The 18,884-nt window shown below is 43.1% G+C and overlaps 1 protein-coding gene across 4 annotated transcripts in view; it reads right to left on the reverse strand.

The window, feature by feature from the left end:
- Positions 1–18,884, reverse strand: part of ctnnd2a (catenin (cadherin-associated protein), delta 2a) — a 143,008-nt gene that overhangs the window by 45,033 nt on the left and 79,091 nt on the right. For all 4 annotated transcript variants that reach the window (XM_029842434.1, XM_029842435.1, XM_029842433.1 and 1 more), the window contains exons 12-13: positions 17,536–17,842; positions 3,205–3,337 (exon numbers count right to left, since the gene is read on the reverse strand). In XM_029842434.1, the coding sequence (XP_029698294.1) occupies positions 3,205–3,337; positions 17,536–17,842 (440 nt within the window). The remainder of the gene's footprint in view (positions 1–3,204; positions 3,338–17,535; positions 17,843–18,884) is intronic.

Below are 18,884 nucleotides of genomic sequence, written 5' to 3' on the forward strand. Positions count from 1 at the left end.
CCGCACTGTCTCGATTCCATGTAAAGAAGATTAGAAACGCAGATTGATTTGTCTTTGTCTCCCGCTGTTCCGTGGCGGCCACGGCAATTGGTAACCCATAGCGACAGTATTATTGTGGTAACTGTTAGCAGTGGTGACGAGTGCAATGGTGGAAAGCAGAGGCGCTGCTGGCACAGCAGCGGGACAGAATGGTGACACATACATGTCAATGCTAACACATGTGTCTGAGTCACCATCTGTGAAAGGTCGATAGGCATCTGCGACACCCCCCACCCCCACTCCCCCCACCCCCCTCACCTGAAGCTGTTTTACACTACCAAGGGAGTGATGCACATGCAAAAACCTTTTGGGTTTGCATTTGACACTTAGCCTAAAGCGAAGTGCATTTGGGGCCTTTAACCTTGAGCTAATTGAGTTCTTGCCCCGGGGCTAACATTTCCCTGCGGAGCATTCACAACTGGGCCAAAAACAGCATTAATGTATAGGCTCCTGGTACTGCACGGGGCCCGGCTGGTTTTTTAGTGCTACCGACAGTAAACTTTAAAACACGGAATGTCCAGGAGAAAGAAATTCTGGAGCCGTAACTTTAATGCAAGAGGGAAATCAAGGACCTCTTTTCTTGGTAAAGAGAATAGAGGAGACACTAGAACACTAGAGTAGAGGCACAGCCAGCAGAGTGGATGAGTGTGTGAGTTCAGCTGTCTCATTCCCAGTTTTGTTTAAATTACAATGTGACGTCCTCACAAAATGGAAATACACTCTTGGTGTAACTGCATGAAAGATGACTAGAAAAACCCGTCTGCACTGCTGTGATGATCCTGCGAAGATCAAGCCTGTCTGTGATGAAAAAAAGGTCGCGGAGGATTCGATCAATATCAAATCAATATGTAAATCATGAAGGAGGGTTGAACAGTCTAAATAAAGCAGATGTGACAGGTGATTAGCACAGCTCATACTGCAAACGTGGGTTCACCACTGAATATATACGTGCATGAAGGGATACGTGTGTGTTTGTGGGAAAGCTGCTGAGTCCAGTTGTCCATCATCCCACGTACGGAAACCTAACCCTAGATCTAATATGCATTCGTGTACATGACATGGAATAAATTAATTATCACGCACAGCCTTTCTTTCACTCTCTCTTTGGCTCTATGGTGCGAATCTCTTTAGCAACAAATAACAGCCACATATTTAGCTGCTTGCTCGGCACCTCTCCTGCCATCTGTGTCTGCCTGGCTGACGGGAAACCAGCAAGCTTCAGCCAACAAATTGGGCTTCGGTTTGCATCCAATTTATTTCAAAGATTCTGAACATACTGAAACCTCCAACACAATAAAAAGCATTAGGGGCCTTTTTTTTTATTAAGCTAAATGGATGGTCACGCTATATAAATGCTAGAGTGTCTACTAACTAACTAGTGGTGTCGGAGCTCAAGTGTGGTGCTTTAGAGAACACAGTTTAGAACTTGCCTGACATGAACCCTTCACCTATAGCTCAGACATTCCATACAATCAATCTTCAGTTTCAGGGATCAGACATTGTTTCCAGCCAAGTGTGAAGTGGCTGCAATCTCCTCTCTGATCCAGAGTTTAAGCTTTAAGTAATGTCCAGAATGTCCAATATTCCTGCACAGCTGCCACGCTCCACTGAGGCGCACTTCTGACACTTGCAGATGCAGAATCATCGCTTTCTGCCCCCACCTACATGACCTACACACTTCTGTCAACAGCCGTTTCTCTGTTTTTTAAAGACTCTTTGTTAGTAGGTTAGTAATTTTATTTTTTTAAATATTTTTACATTTAAATGTCTGTATAGCTATAAAAACCCAGGAAATACAGTAACTGCTACTTAAATGTACCCACTCACTGGCAGCTGTTTAAAGTGCAGTGTACTGTCAACCATCTATTGTAGACAATAAAACTCTACACTGGCAAGCTGAAAAACCAAAAACCTTGAATAATTCCAAGGCTGGTTGACGAAGCGAAAGAAGACTTTTGTTACTTTTACCCTTCAAAACCTCTCAAACCTTCCTTTTAAATTCTCAAAGTAAAATTTGAAAGCAGGAGTGAAAGAAGGATGTCAGTAAATGTCACCATGTTCCACAACATACAACAGTAGGAGAGTCTACACACCTGCACAGGGACACAGCTCACTTTATCTACTTTACTTACACAGATTTAACCTCCAAATCATGAAATATTTTTATTGCCAGACGTTGATAAAGGAAATGTAAAAGTTTTCGGGCTACATTAAAAAATACAATCTTTTGGAAAAGAATAAAGTCATTTAGTCTGAAAATACTCTTTTCTTCGGTCTTCTTATTCTTTTCTGATACTGATGAAGAAGTGGTGCTCGTGTGCCAAAAACATTTCTTTTGAGAACCCTGCACTGAAGGACAACTTGACGAAGCTCATACACTCTTTAATGGTGCCTACTCACTTCCAAATAACACAGATAGAATTCTGCTGCCCTACAGTTATTGTGTGCACGTCGTATATGCTGCATTCACACACAACAAAAGCCCATGACATGTGCTGCATGTTTTGGCTGCCTGATATCACGTCAAGATTGAATTTGTGTAAATACTATTTAGCTGTGCTTCTGGGCATGAACGAGCCAATCAAGACGGCATGATGGAGACGATGAAAAACCTTCGCTGCCAATACAATGCTGCTATTCTCCCTTTTTGGACACCTCCATTCAAGCAATAATTATAGCCACTACAAAAGACTCGAGCACATGGAGGATGAGCAAGTGGGAGTGGAATGAAATAGGATGTTTCTGCATGCGGGTGTATTCTAGCTGTGTGTGCTTCCTCGTGTGGGCGGGTAAGTGGTTCGGTGTAAAGGAAAATTAGCTGGGTCTTGATGTTTAGACCTATTAATTGCCTGCGTTTGCACACAGTTAAAATTAATTTTCTGGTTTTACTTTATTTCCAGGTTTCTATATTTCCCTTGTAATTGCGGCCGTTTTGGCAACGTGGTTTCATTTTCAATTAGGCTGCAGAAACGGCTTTTATCTGACTTCCCTGAAACAAGAATAACCTCTCCTGGATTCCTGCTAAATTGATTCTGAGTGTTACAGGGTGAAGTGGGGGTTATTGGACCTAAAAGAAAAGCTCTGTTGGTTTGGATGTTAGTGCTATGCATGGCGCCATCCCAAAAAAGGCTACACTTGCACACACACACGCACACAGATACAAACCTCAGCTTTGATCTTGTTATCACCAAAGCAGAGATGCTGTAGGTAAGCTGCAGCATTGGACTGCACTGATGGGAACTGGTGCTGCAACATCTGGATCACCTCTGGCAGCTCCGGATCTCTCCACCCAAATTCCCTGCAGAGAAGCAGACAGACAGACAGACAGACACTTTGATTCCTGCAGCACTTAAATGAAGCGTCAGGGCAGTCACAGAAGATTACGCTTCCTTTCCAGCAGACCCATAGTCACACTTTACACTGCAAATAGAAATAAAAAGAAAGGGTGCAGCAACATTGCAAATACAAAGACGAGCGCATCAAAGACATGCAGAGCAAATGAAACATGCAGTTTCTGTGGCTCTGAAAATGCCATAAACTGAACCTGCATCTGTTTCTAGTATTGCACAACTACACCTAAAAATAAGCTTTTAATACCGAACATTTGCTGTTTTTTGCTAGCTTTAGTCTAGAGAGAACGCAAGACAATTTAAGCATGTTTCTATAATCACAAAGAGATTTTCAGTTTAGAGTAGATATAATCCGTGAAATTGGTTTGTGTAAACTTGAAAACAACAAGGTGCCGGAGAACACGTGTCACTAAAGCCTGCGAATGGAGTTACGCTCCATCGTTTCTACCATTACAAGTTTACACTCCTGTGAGCAGGCTGGACAAAGTGAAATAAATGCCTTGTCCCTAGGTAATACTCAGGAATTGGTTTCCTTTATTGTATTATCCCCAGCCAGATAATTGTTTTGCTGTATTCCCACAAAATGACAAAACTATGAGTTTGTGACAAATGGCACAAGATCGCCTTATGACAGGCTGTAATATTGAACCTCATAGAATTTTTGTCTGTACTTCCTCTCAACCACTTTGTCCTAGTCTCCTTTCAAAACATTGTCAACTCTCAGTGAAACCAGGTCCAATTCATGCTGGTTTTTAAGGACTGATTTGGATGTTTCTGCTGTCATGCTCGCCGTACTCCCCATCAATCTGAAGGGAAAAAAGGAAAATAAAAAATCTTCTTGCCTTGGTCAACAACAGCCAATTGACCCAATTGGAACACTGTTGCTGTGATACAGCACTCACGCCTGGGTTGATCAGGCAAATGCGGCCACGAAGCATCTGTGAAAGGCCGAGTTTGTGCCCGAAACATGGCTCTCCAAGATAAAGTAAGCACCAATGTGGATGGCTCTTTATCTGACAAGTGATAAGTGTTCATTCAGCCATGAAGCAGGACTGAAGGAGGGATGTGGAGCAGAGATACAGATGGGAAGGAAAAGGCAGGGATTCCCAAGGCATTTAGGGGATTTAGGAGAAGAGACCCTCAAACAACACAACTTAGATCGCACAACCAGATGCCATCGACACTGTTTGTATACGTGTGTGTGTATTCTTGTGTGTGTGTGTCTGTGTGTCTCTGTGGGGGGTAAAGATCAAGATGGTTCCTGATGTGGACGCTGATCTGAACTGCTGCTTGTGTGGTTAGGGACATATAAGTGAAAGTGTCTTAATACCTACATTTTGTGCATTCAATGGTGTGTGTGTGTGTGTGTGTGTGTGTGTGTGCGTGTGTGTGTGTGTGTGTGATCCCTCAGCCCTGTCAGTGTGTTTAATAGAAAGCAGACTGATCTGCTGATAAGATAAGCATCCTGGCTCGCCATTAATTAAAACAAACTGGAAGAGACAGAAGGAGACAGACACACTTTTGGTGGGGGGGGGGGGGGGGGGGGGGGGGGGGCGATTGAAAGAAGAAATAGTAAGTAAAAACCACCTTTAGATGAGATGCCAGTCATGGAGATGTAGGTGCTAATGAGAGCTACAGCCCGCTAGATGCAACGCTAAGAAATGTGCCAACTTGCTGAAACAGAGGAATGTACAGAGAAAGATAGACAAGGCTGAGAAAAGAAAACGATCAAAAAGAACCTTACGCTAAATACCCGTACCCACAATATTTACACTGCATATAACAGGGAGATGAGAAAAGACCTTGCTGGGCTTTGTTGCACACACCCACACACACATACAGTATGTGTGCATATGAACAGAAAAGTACAATCAGCACAAAGGAACTTTTCATGAATGTTCTCCTCACATTTGTTTGTTCTTAAGAGACAACTGGAGTCCTGAAACCACCACGGATGTGCAGAACACAAACGCAGGGGACAACGATCTGAAAAACAATCATTTGGCAGAAACGTTGCCGAGGAAAACTTCGGTCCGCCTGCCCTGCAGAGGAACACTGTGGGGGTGGGATGAAAGGATGACCGCTATTTATCTTCTGCCCGTTGCATCATTAACCGTCTAGTTCCTCATATCCCTGAACTCAAAACGCGATGGCAGAGGAAAGCTGTGAAAGGATGAATTATGAAATACTTCATGGGACAAATATGCTGGGGGGTTTTCTGTCTTTGAAAATGTGAAATCTCGTCTGGGAGAGTGAAACAAATGTGTGGCTTAACAGCATCTGTCCCACAATTTAGATTGCATATTCGTATAAAAGTAAAGTTTGTACTGATTTTGCTTTTATTTGAGTTTCTTTGATTTAAAAAAAGCTGTTTCTAAACTTGTTAATAGACATTCTGTCTTATTTCTAACTGACCATAGTCCAGCCCGAGGAAGCCAATTAGCCAGAAACGATGAGGTGCTGACTGAGATGAAGGGTAAACAACGGGATGCATCAGCTTTTTCCATTTCTACCCCTGAAGTAGAAATGGAAAAAGAAGAGTGTCTCCACTAATATAGTCACAAAATCCACCAATTCCAAGAAAACAATTACAAACTCATTGGATCCCCCTTGGATCCTTTAGATGCATCCCTGTAGATACCATAAATATATAATCTTAGGTCTCTTGGACCATCAGTAGCACGCGTTGAGTGACAGCACCACACAGGACACCTGTCCACACAGCCTAATCTGATTGGACAAGGCCTGTCAGTCTGCTAAATGAAGGGAGGGTCAGGGATGGTAGACTGGCAGCATGCATCCCAAAGCAGATGCTAATTAGTGCCCGAACATCAATCTTCATCCCTGTGTTGCTATAGAGGGGGATGAGGATGAGAAAGAGAGAGAGGTAGAGAGAAAGCGAGAGAGAGAGACTGAGAGAATCAACAACAGAGGGAGAATGAGGGGGGAAAAAAAGTAAATTTGGGTAATTTACTGGCGTGGGGATCAATTTTCTCCTGTTACTGTAGAGAAGCTAAATAAAGGTTTGACAGAGCAGCAAATGGCACATTTTCAAATATTGGCTATTAAATCATGCCAGCAGTCGACAGACACCTCTATCCTCCGCTGGTGTTTCTCATTATCTCTCACTGTCTGTGTCCTGTCTTTCCCCTGAAGGCACATTTTATCTGTCTCTGAAATACAACTTTAACACTTCTCCTACACTATTTCTCACTCAGCATAGCGATGCTCCCTCTCCAAATTCCAGTCCATACCTACACACCTATGCAGACACCTGTGCAAATACCCCTGAGTGCAAGATCATAACCAGTGATGGAGCAGTTCCTGAGTGTGGCAAGCACAATATAATCTATAAAAACAGTTGTGGCTGAAAGGCAACAACAGAACAGAAATTTTAATCCCACAAGCTACCCAGAATGCAGGCTGAAGGAGAGAAAGCTGGTAAAGTTAAATACATAGGAAACGATCAAACCCAACCCCTAACAAACAGCGAGATGCGGACGAAGCTGCAAACACATTGATTCAAATAGTCTCAGGTCTCTCTAATTAAAACTATAATTGGGTTCTAGGAAAAGAGCCATCCATGTGTGTTTGGACAAATGTAGCTGAACAGGAAGGTTTTGTTCCTAGTTGGTTCCTCGAGAGTGAGATTCACCTGAGATTAGATAAGCACACAATCATTCATTTGATGGATCCGATAGATTCCTGGGTTAGCCTGTTTGCAATATCTGCGGTGTGACAGATCTGTTTAGTGTTGGAGCTCAGACAACTGGAAGTGTGATTGCTCCTGCCAGTAACGGCCCAGTGCAGGAGAGACACCAGCATCCATGGTCACTATGGCACTTAGCACCCCCTCCCACTCCAACAATCCTTTTTTTTTGTTATTTTGATCTAAGATGTTCATGCAACATAGCAAAAAGATAACTGAAGTGAAAGGAACGAAAAATCATTTCTCCATACCAAGTCCACAAGTAGGAACTTCTCAAGTACTTGACACCATAGCATCTGTCTCCACTGGCCAAGGAGCAATGCATGCTGGGACATCACGTCGTCCAAAGTTCACAGGATTCAAGCCTGATCCAAATGTGCTAAATCTAGAACTGTACCTGGTCGGTGGTTGATGATCTTTCACAAGTAGGTGAGAATGCAAGTACAGACAAGTACCATAGGATGGAGAGTGAACAGTGCCCAAAGCCTGAGACCCTGAGTCAGACAGCAAAAAAGACCCACTTTTAAATCAAATTTCCCCTTCTTTGGTGCTAAAATACGGCACCATGGGTAGCTGGCAACTGAAAAGGACGGGTGATCCAGAATAGCACTCTTGACTGAAATAGAAAAGTGGGATTAAAGCATTAAATCTATACTGGGGAAAAATGACCATGATGGAGATGGGATGAAAGGTTGAAGTAGTTAATGACAGACCATAAATAAGAAGGGAAGGTCGCAGCGCTGAAAAAAAGTCTTTCACAGTTTTCCAGCCCGTACAGTCAACCGGGAGGACGATCAATATGGCTTTACTCACACCTTCCACCTGTACTGAAAGACACTTTTGGGTGAAAAAGGGTAAACAAAGAAGAGAAGAAGAATGAGGAGATGTGAAGACTGAGGAACACAGACAAACTGAAAATGAAGATGTTTTGGAGGACATGAAAAATGTTTCCCACATCCAGTTTCAAGAGAACAAGAACGATCAAAGTCCACTTCAAGATTGGATTTCAGTGGTGCTGCTTTCAGAGAGTACAAACCCCCAGCTGACCAGTTCTCCCAGTACACCTAAAAATAACCACAACACTGAACCTCAGTCACAGTGGACCAGCACCACTGTTTATCAGCAGTAGCAATTTTGCAGTAGGATTTGGCATCAAACTGGCATCAGTAAAGGAATAATCATTAATATATATGACAAACTACAATTTCTACTATTAAAGAACAATATATTTTTTTATTAAAATGGGATTTCAAAACACTTCAAATAGAAAAAAGTGAATAATAGTAATTAATTACTTCTCATCTCAACAGATAATATCCTCGCATTACTTGGTGGATCATTATACTCAGCACGGTAACCAGTAACTGGTAACCAGTTATGGTAACAGGTTTCACTTTGTAATGAATAATGAGCATGGAGTGATTAGGAGGTTCTACCTGGTGACACGAGTAATAAAGCACCAATACACTGCTGCTAGTACACACATTAGTAGGCAGGTAGTAACTGGTAGTTTAAAAAAAATAACCACAGTTCATCAACACACAAGAAAATCCCAGTTTCTTTGATTGGAGTCTTTATTCTCTCTTCTCATCACTTTGGAATCATCTGGCTCATCAGGCTATGATTTTGAAGTGTTAGTGTCAGCGCACTTAATCCACAAGTCTTGTGCAAATTTGGAGGAAGTTGAAGAATGTATCACTCAAAACGACCAAAGGGAGACAACAGAGGGAGCTAAATGTATCATATTACTAATACTCTTCCAGCTGCGTGTCTACACACTAAGACCTGCAGAGATGTTGTCATGTGTCACGCTGGCCCGTCTGAGCTGGACGATTGAAACGTTAGCTAAAACTGTAAACTCTAATTGCGTCAGACATTAAGAGGACCCATTAAAAACACAAAAACACACCTAGACAGGGTGCAGATGTCCTAAAAGACACGAGCGTGCACGTGCAGAGGAGATATTCACAGAGCAATTAGCCCACATTTGCTGATCAGTCATTTTTAGCCCAGTAGCATTATTCCCCCATTACACAGTGCAATTACTGGATGTTTACACAGCCAAACAAGAGGCCGGTGAGACACACACTCAGTCAAACATTCATTAGATGGGCCGATAGAAGCTGAGGTGACCTAGATCATTACAATGTATCACACAGCTTCCTCATTGAGATCGAACTGTTCATTCTAATTCATCTACCTGCACTGGCATTCCATCCAGATGAGTAAAACTAAAACAAAGGCTCAAGCAGGAGGCGACCGGCTGACAATAGTAATACCGACACTTGGCACAGTTTTGTAGCTTGATTGGAACCGATGCAGGGCCACCAGTGGATAAGCGGGCTGACACCAGTCAGACACCCTGGGCACAGTGCTCTGCACTGGAGTCTGATAATGGAAGAACAAACCTTGGCACTGAGGCGGCAACAGTGAACAAACTGACACATCAAATGCTTACTGGCTACAGTCAGCCAATCACGCCACGGGCCAAAAATTACACCCATGTTTAAAAAAGGAGGGGGTTCTCGAAAATGACATTCCCATTCTTGAGTCTTGATTTACGAGCCCATGCGCAATCAGATCCACTAGTTTTCTCTGGCCTCTAGATAAAGGACTGTAAGCTATTTTTACAGTGATAACAATGATAATCACTCTGTGTGTGTGTGGTGGGGGGGGGGGGCAATCAATTTACAAGTGGCAGATCTAAAGTAGTAGAATACAGATCACTACCGGCAGAAGCTTAATGGCAACTTGTGAAGCCACCAAAGGAGCAATTTCATTGATTGGGCTTTTGTCCAGTTGGATGGGGTTCTGATTTAATTGCTGGCATGCTGACCCAGTTACATCAATGTTATAGCTTAATGTTGAGGTCATCAACAACAGGACAGGACAAAGCAAGTGATGGCTGAAGCACTTCTGGATTGGTGGAAATCAGATGGTTGGGACAGCCTGTGTGAGTCGGGGGGGTTGGTCAGGTTATTACTTTTCACTAAAATGCTATCCGTTTCCTCCTGTTTTATACTGAGAGAAGGTAAATTTTCCTTTTGAGGTGATTAAAGTGCTGCTGTGAGTTTGGAAATGGCAGGTTAATGTTTTATTGCTGTCTAACCAGTTTTTGAGAGAACGATCGTGTCATCAGCTGGGTGACGTGAGAGGAGGGAAAAAAACAAACTAAAAAAGCACCTGCGATCCTCTTTAGTCCTCAGGAGGACAATAATGCAGCGCAGGGAGGAAATGACAGTACGGGTATTTACTAAAGCTGCGCATCAAGAGAGGAGGCGACCGCCCTGATAATGATAGTGAGGCATCACACGAAAGACCGTTGTGTTCTGTGAAAGGGGATTTCCTCTGTGCTCAAACCAGAACCACAACATAAAGGACAGTTTATTGTGAAAATCAACCAGTAACAGAACATTTAGGTTCTAACACCAGCCGGTTCTCTCTGGAACTCCCAGCTGCTGGATGATGAAGGTACGAGAATAATCAGAATCATCTGGTTTGGGGTCATTTGCTAAATAAGCAAGTGTAAAGAACCAACAAAGCCACCCTTCATGAAACTTTAAACACTCAATTTCAACGATCTTGTTGAGTATAAAAGAATTTATTTAATCTACAAAATGAAAATGAAGCCGTTAGCACATAGAATCTAAAGGTGGTTGCAAATGAGGGAAAGCAGGTTCCAACCTGAGGGAATTTGTTTATTCAAAAACACTTAATGTGAACAAACGTTACCGTGATCATGTGCCAACGAACTTTTGGAACAACTGCAGTGAAGAAATCAAAACCTGAACAGTAAACTGATTTAATAATCTGGACAAATACCAGAAGGATGAATTTAAAAGAGCTTCAAGAGAAATGTTTGGAAGAGTACAGTTTCTCCTTTAGCTGCACTTTCTTTATCTTCTCATTTTTGCTGTTTTCTGGTCTGTTTCTTTCAATATTTGTCTTGCTTCCTCTGGCTGCTGCTGTCTTTTTGTTTATTCTTTTCTTTTTCTTATTAGGAGTAGGATGAGAGAAGTTAAGGTCGTCCCACGCCTTTTTCGAACTACAACAAATACGACCAGCAGGTAACAGATGTCTTTTGGTCCACAGATGTTTCTTTAGTAGTTATTTTAACCTTATTTAAACTCTATAAATAATAATCAGTCAGATCCATAACAAAGCAATCCAAATAGAGCTTTATTAGCCAGCATTTTACCTTGGCCCAATAAACAAACTGATTCTGGATCTTTTTTTTTGTCTCTTCACTAAGCTGCTGTCAATGACTGCAGAAAATAATGCTGAATAAGAGCTGAATCAGGTTGAAACCTGTTTGATAACCCAAAAAGATCGATTTGCTCCAACCTAAGTGGCCATATGTGTCGGCAGACATGTTTTACTCCTGAAAAGCGTTTTGGGGACATGGACGCTCTCAAAGGACAGCAGATGTCTCCAGTTAATGGTCTGATCAAGGATGTTACAATTGTATCTGCTGGGGGATGAATGTGTATTTTTTTCCACCCCCAGTCAGGTTCCCCTTGTCAAATCAGTGATTTCCCAAAACTCAAGGTTCTTGTGTTGATATTGCATCACACCTTTCTGATGTAATATTAGGAAACATGTTTCTACTCTTTAAACAGCACATAAGGAAGAAATTTAGGCCAAAGACAATATTAGCATGTGTTTCGGTGAGAAAGCTTGTAGGTGTTTCATTCTAGGGAGTGAACTCCTCAGGGATGGGAGACGGCTGCGCTATGCATCTGCTAACATCGCTACACCGCTGCACTCGGTGGTTGCTGGCACGGCGCCCTGATGATGCGTGACAGGAAGCGATCTGCAATTACAGCTTCAAATGAGCTTGATCATGACATAACTTTTTCATTCCATTACATCTGCAGGCAGCTATGTGGGCATTTACCCGACATGTTTATATGTATCCAATTTCTTTGGCAATCGCCGCGCTGCGTACTGCTGCGCGCTCCGTCTCCGCTTTATTTTGCCTGTCTGGCTGTTACAACATCCAGACGGGGCCAGCAAGAAAATCACAGCGCTTGATTTTCTGCAGACAAGTCAGCTGGCAGGAGAGGCTGGGTTATGTATACAGATGCACAGAGCAGTGACCTGACCGTCTACCCCCCCCCCGGAGGAGTTAGCCTTGATCAATGACAGCATTATGCGAGATTTACAACTTCTTGACATTAATGGGTGTATCCAATGTGAATAAAAGAGGTAATTAGGGAGAAGACACATTTCTTTGGGTCTAAAGTCAATAGCGCTGAATTTGTGTATTTCGGGGAAGAATTAAACAGCGGCTGTGCTTTCTCATCTGAGCTGTTCCGTCGATACCGCAAGCACAAAATTTACATTTTATGAGCTCGTGCTTGAAAATAAACAGATATTCATGTTCCATGTTTTTTTTTTTCAGCAAGAAAACCACAAACTGATCCACTTGACCAAAAAAACAGCCCTCCAACATGTACACAAGACATTTACTGTATATTTCTGCACTGCAGCAAGCTGGTGGGATTTTAATGATAATGATAGTTTATATGTCATGTTTATGTGCTCACTTTCTACCAGTCAACCATTAAAGCTCCTGACAGCTAGAGTGTGGCTTGGCTGTGTTGCTCTCAAGTATTAACCGAAAGGCGGCGAGATGAATTGAAGCGTGGGAAGAAGATATACAGTCATTTTGCTGGTGTGACATTTCCCCATAATCCCTCCCAAATGCTGCTGGTGTGAGGAGAAACAGGTGATAGGAGGAGAAAGAGAGTTAGGCGAGCATTCACGTCCCGATTTTATGTAGAATTACAAACCTAGAAAGAAAGTTTTCCCCAGTCGTGCGCTTTATTTACAGTAAAGACTGAGCTAACTGGGTGTACGTCTGTGCACAAGGTTTAAAGCAATGCTAATGGCCTAATTACAATTAGCATAAACCCATTAATGTAATGTGTGCCTAAAATAATATTAATTCCGTGAAAATTTCCAATTGGTGAAAATGAGCACCAATAAAATCAGGCAAAAATGTCCCAGCTTTCCTGGTGATTTTGATTTGTGTAGTATCTTTTTATACACTGTGTATTGTATGATCATAATATACATGTACACGTGTGCTAACAGACCTGAACATATCTTTTCTGCCCTTTTATGGTACATTCAAGGCCTTCCATTCAAGAAACTCAGGTGATGCTCACTGTGTCAGTGCAGAAGGAACACACAGGGTTGCCGTCATCTCAAGGTCACAACCATAGACACACACAAAAGAGAGAGAAAGAGAGAGAGGGGAGAGAGAGAGAGAGAGATAGGCCAGCACAGAAAAGGAAAATAACTACAATGGGCAATTTACCCAGAAGTTGCAGGGATGATGGCCAGGCCACAGATGCACACACAAACACAAACAAAATCACACACACACACACACACACACACACACACACAGCTGTGCCTCGGGGCCAAGGTTCTGGCAATGCATCATTACCCTCCCTTGGAGGTAATTCCATATCCCAGCATGCATTTCTCATGCGGAGAGGAAATTACCCCTGGGCCGTGCTGAGAGCCAATAGAGTGTGTCTTCCTATCTGTCTCTTTCCCTTCTTTCTTTTCTCTTTCTTCAAATCCCTTTGTCAACCTGTGTTTGTCATGCCCTTGGCCCCTCGTCCCTTGTCCGTTACTCAGTCACCCTCTAAACAATTATTTTACTTTACAATAAAGCGCTCCCCTCATACCGCTTTACCTGCCATTTTCTTTCTCTCTGTCTTTTCGTCTGTCTGCTTTCACAGTAAAGGTCAACGTGCAGCTTTAGTGAGATGATGTGACTCCCCACTGACAAAAACAGAAAAATCAGCAGCACACCCTCTTACGCTCTAGTCTATCGATATGCGGGATACAATTACCAACATTTCTTCTGTTCTTTATGAGGAATCACATGTACCCCTATTCTGTCTTAGCATAACATGCACCTCGACAGGACAGGTCTGGACAGAGACCGACTCCAGAACAGCTCTGAAGGGACCATGTCTTTGGTCATTACCGTTCTGTTTAAATTCCTCCTAAATATTGGGAAATAGTTTAGACATGGGACAAATAAAGGGACAATTCTAGATTCCAACATCGTCACATAGTGATGAATGAAAGAGAGAGGAGTGAAAGAGAGAGAGAGAGGAGTGAAAGAGAGAGGAGAGAGAGAGATAGTCTGTTCTGTGATGGACTGGTGATCTATCCAGAATGATTCTCTGTCTCTCTGCTGACTTCTGGATAAACAAACCTGATTTAGACAAAGTGTTTCTAACTGAAAATGGATGGAGTGAGGGAAGAAGTGAGGGATACATGGATGGAGGGAGGAATGGATGGATGAATGGATGGAGGGATGGAGAGATAGAGGGAGGGAAGGAAGATGTGAGGGATATATGGATGAAGGGAGGGATGGAGGGAGGGACCGATGGATGGATGGATTGATAGAGGGAGAAAGGGATGGATGGAGGTATGGTGGATGGAGTAATTGATGGGTGGATAGATGGAGGGATGGCTGATGAGGGAGGGATGGGTGGACCTCTATGTCTCTCTCCATGGTGCTGAAAAGTTTTGAAGCGTGTTCTGTCATTTTATGATCCTTTTTTCCATAAACCTTCACTGGAGAAAAGCGAAGACTCCTAAAAAAGCTAAAATGACAATAGCAAACAGGTGAAAGTGTGTGTGCTTTACTCACTTCCTGTTATGTTTGGTAGCCACAGCTGGGTTCAAGTCAAAGCAGAGAACAGAATACTCTGTTTGCATAAAAGTGTCGCACAGGGGCGAAGAAGCACTAATGGGCCTAAATGAAATAAACCAGATGATCTATGCTAAGAAGAAGCACCAGGTGATCTATGCTCCAAAAGTAACTTTGGAGGCTTCGATTTCCATCTACAGCAGGGACCTTTCAGTCAACACCATGTGTCCGTGACAACACGTGTGCTTCTTTGGCACTTCCTTGTTCAGAGAAACACATCAGGGACGTGCATTCTCGCATGCGAACAGGGTCACGGATGACCGCCACACATTAACCACGAAGAGAGCCACGTGTTCGGGCGATTAGCCACCCAACAGTGTTGCACCACATCAGGTCAGAGAGAACAACAGGAGAAAGCATTTCCATGTCAGCAGCTGTGTTGGCTGGGACCACTGATTTTCACCCAATGGAATTAAACAGAAAGAAAAAGGTAATAAAGACGGCTGAGGATTGCAGCCATGTTTGAACAGAAAGCAACTTTTAAAGGTCAGAAATGGGATTCATTCCTTGTGTGTGTGTGTGTGTGTGTGTGTGTGTGTGTGTGTGTGTGTGTGTCTCAGTGGAAGAGAATCTGGGCTTAATTCACCCCGACTTCACGTGATGACCAGGATGATCCTCCCTTTAATCATGCAAATGAACACTAACAACAGCTTCAGTAAACCAGCACACTTTATAAACCCCACCAGTTAATTCAAAATTGAAGGAGCCTCGTCAGGTAATAAAGTCCAGCTGAATTCGCTCGTATGCGTCTATTAACTTCTTTTTCTGCCCACCACCCCTTTTTTTTTTTTTACCATAGATGGCGCACAAGCCAGACAAATGAGGAAACACTCTTTAATTCATCCCCCCCCCCCCTTCCTCCTGATAATTATCGATATATCACCCTGCATTCTTCCAAGTTTCTATACATTTTTCACACTTCACTCCCCATCGTTCACCAATTCATCTCCTTCCTCTTCCTCTCTCCCTCACTTCAGCTCCATCTTCTGGCTGTTATCTTCTCCCCTCACTTCCCTCAACCCCCCCCCCATTTTTCCCTCGACCCCGCCTTTTCTCATTTTTATTCTCGGCTGCTGTTCTCACTTGAACTCACTGGCAGTAACGCCCCCTGTGTTTCTGTCACATGCACACACACACACACACACACACACACACACACACACACACACACACACACACACACACACACACACACACACACACACATGTACAACACATCTACCTGATTATCGTCCATGCCTACAACTCTTCCTATAGCTTTATTAGCACAAGAGCTAACCTAGCGCAGCTTAATTACAGCAGAGCCAAGTTCAGGTGTGAGGTGGGTTTAATTTAATATAGTAACCACATCAACACATCACATAGAAATGACCAGGGCACCATTTAAATAACGATTTAAAGCATGGAAATACAAAGAAAAGAAGTTAACTGAAGGTAACAGCTGACCTTTGCTAATAACTCAACAACAGGATGACTGCGACTGCTTCAGCTCCGCCGACAGGCTCCAGCTTCTAAGCTGAGAATTCCATTCCAGTCGAGGAGGGGAAATTTAATTCAAAGCAATTTTCTTTAATAGCACTGAACAGGGAATTATTTATTAATTTAAAATAAAGTGCAACAAGAGGACACCCAAACTGCAGTCGGTGGATGTCGAAGGAGTCACGCCCAGGCTGTAATTACCCCAGAGGGCAAATAATGCCCTTCCTCACACGCTTCAGGTGAGAGTTTTGTTTTTTAAGACACATTGTAAATATCGCTCAGCTACTAGCGTACAAAACAGTATAAACACAAAACATTCATAAAAACAGTAGTTGTAGGACAATCATATTACAATTTCAGGCTCTCTGGTGTGTGTAATTCCTCCCCCAACCCTCTTCTGTTTATGTTAGCATTGTGAATAATGTGCAAATGCCAAAGCAACACACTGTCGATACAGTTCACAGCAAAGGAAATATACATCATGATGACAGCTTTGTTATTGTGGAAAAAGCAGAAGGATTCACAAATGTGATGTGAATACCATCCAATTATTCACACACACTGTTCAGAGACGCTCTTACAGGGAGAACGAGACCTCACAGCCTCGCTAAAGTTTGAGCTCCTCTCTGAATGACTCTGGACGCCTGTTGCGTGATTGACAGCTGCTTCTAAGACATCATCCATGCACGACTGTCTCTGTAGGCCTCTGATGAAAGGAAATTGTACATCAAGTGGGATATAAAATCTATCCTTGAGGAGGGGAGGGCGAGGCGACTTTGCTTAATTGTAGAAGTGAGAGGTTGGAAGTGATTACAACTCAGTTGGACTCTTTTATAGCAGTAAAAAAAATATCTATTTGACTTCTAAACATGGTTAATGCACCACAAATTAAGACATTTCACACTGTAGGTGGTGCGTGTGTGGGTGACTGTATGTGTGTCTCCTTGTATTTGCAACACATTGACCATAATACTCAGCCGACAAGCAAGTGAGGACATTTTGACTTGTCTTGTTTGAAGATCGAGCTGGGTAATGTGTTTTCCAGCCCCCACAGAGATAGAAGTATGAGGAAGTGTGTGTGGTGGGGGTATTTCATATCCATTCAACTCTCAATACACGATACACATGCATTGGCATTAACACTTCACGTGTGTTTGACCTTTACAACACACACGCACACACACACACACACACACACACCCCTCTGATCCTACCTTGGGTCTTTCTGAATGGAGTCAATGGACGGCGAGCGTTGCAGGCTGCCTTCAGGCGGCAGGGCCGGTCCAGACTTGCTGTAGGGTGATTCCACCACCGAGGGGCAGTACTGCAGGGTGCGGTAGGGGTCTGCCACATAGGGGTCCGACCCATACAGGTCTCCTCCTCCAACGCCTCCGCTTGAGGTGTAACCCGGTCCCACCGTGGCGTAATTGTTGGTCCCACCGCGGCTGTAGTTTCCGGTGCCTGTGCCATGGCTTCCGGTGCGCTGCAAAGGGGCGGAGTCGACACCGGGGGAGGAGGGAGCTAAGGCGGGAAAGTAGGGACAGAGGACATAACTTAGGACATGGTCATAAACACGCTGGGTTAGGTCTAGAGGTCAGAGGGCCCAAAGGAGAGGAGGAAAGGACAGGAGAGAAGGTTAAGGATTTCCTGTATTATTTAAAAAACTGTATAAAAATATGTTCAGTTTCCAGCAATAAAAAAATGTACATGATTTATGTTGTGTCTTGCTTTGAAATAACTCATTTTAATGTAATTAAAATGAAATTAATTTTTCACCAACTTAAAGATTTTTCTTCTTTCAATTTCCTTTGCAAAGTACTTTGAATTGCATTTGAATTCCTCAAAGCACAGCGACTGTTCACGCTGTATAGATTCAATTGTCTGACTGATGGTCAGAATTAACTTGGGTCAAACCTCCAGAAAATGATCTATATTGCTTTAAAGAAAAAAGTGAAACAAAGAAAGAGTGGAGTTTACTCTGAACCACATTCTCTTGTAGAGGTTTAAAATTCCCTTCCCTTTCAAAAATAACCAACAGCAAATCAGCATGAATGTCTATCTGTATTAATTCTAGGGCAAATAAACACAGGTTTATGAAAATAAGGACGAGAAAATTCCATAAAATAAGAAAAATGGCAAAGTAAGTTGAGTTATTGAGCATGAAAATGGAAGAGGGATTTGCTCTGCAGCCTGTGCAGCCTGCAGGGGAAGAGTGGCCGTCACCTCTCTGCCCCGTTATGTTGGAGCTGTAGGTCAGCGAGGGTGGTGCTTGGTTGATCGGCTGTAACACAGGCAGGCCCGCAGGGGGGAGGGAGACCAGCGTGAACTCAAACACAGGCCCAAATGCAAAATCCTACAAGTCTGTTGTTTCAGGAATCTACAATAAATCACACAATCAATAGGTGACCGTGTGATTGACTGTTGGAGCTTTAAAACAGGCCGGGGCGCCCCGTCTTTCGGAGACAATTAGCCAGTAAAACGTGTCTGGATAAGAAACTTCACACAGACCAGAAGACGCAAGCGCACACACACAGACACACACACACACTCAATATATTCACAA

This window comes from Takifugu rubripes, chromosome 10, assembly GCF_901000725.2.
Source record: "Takifugu rubripes chromosome 10, fTakRub1.2, whole genome shotgun sequence".
Classification (NCBI taxonomy): Eukaryota; Metazoa; Chordata; class Actinopteri; order Tetraodontiformes; family Tetraodontidae; genus Takifugu; species Takifugu rubripes.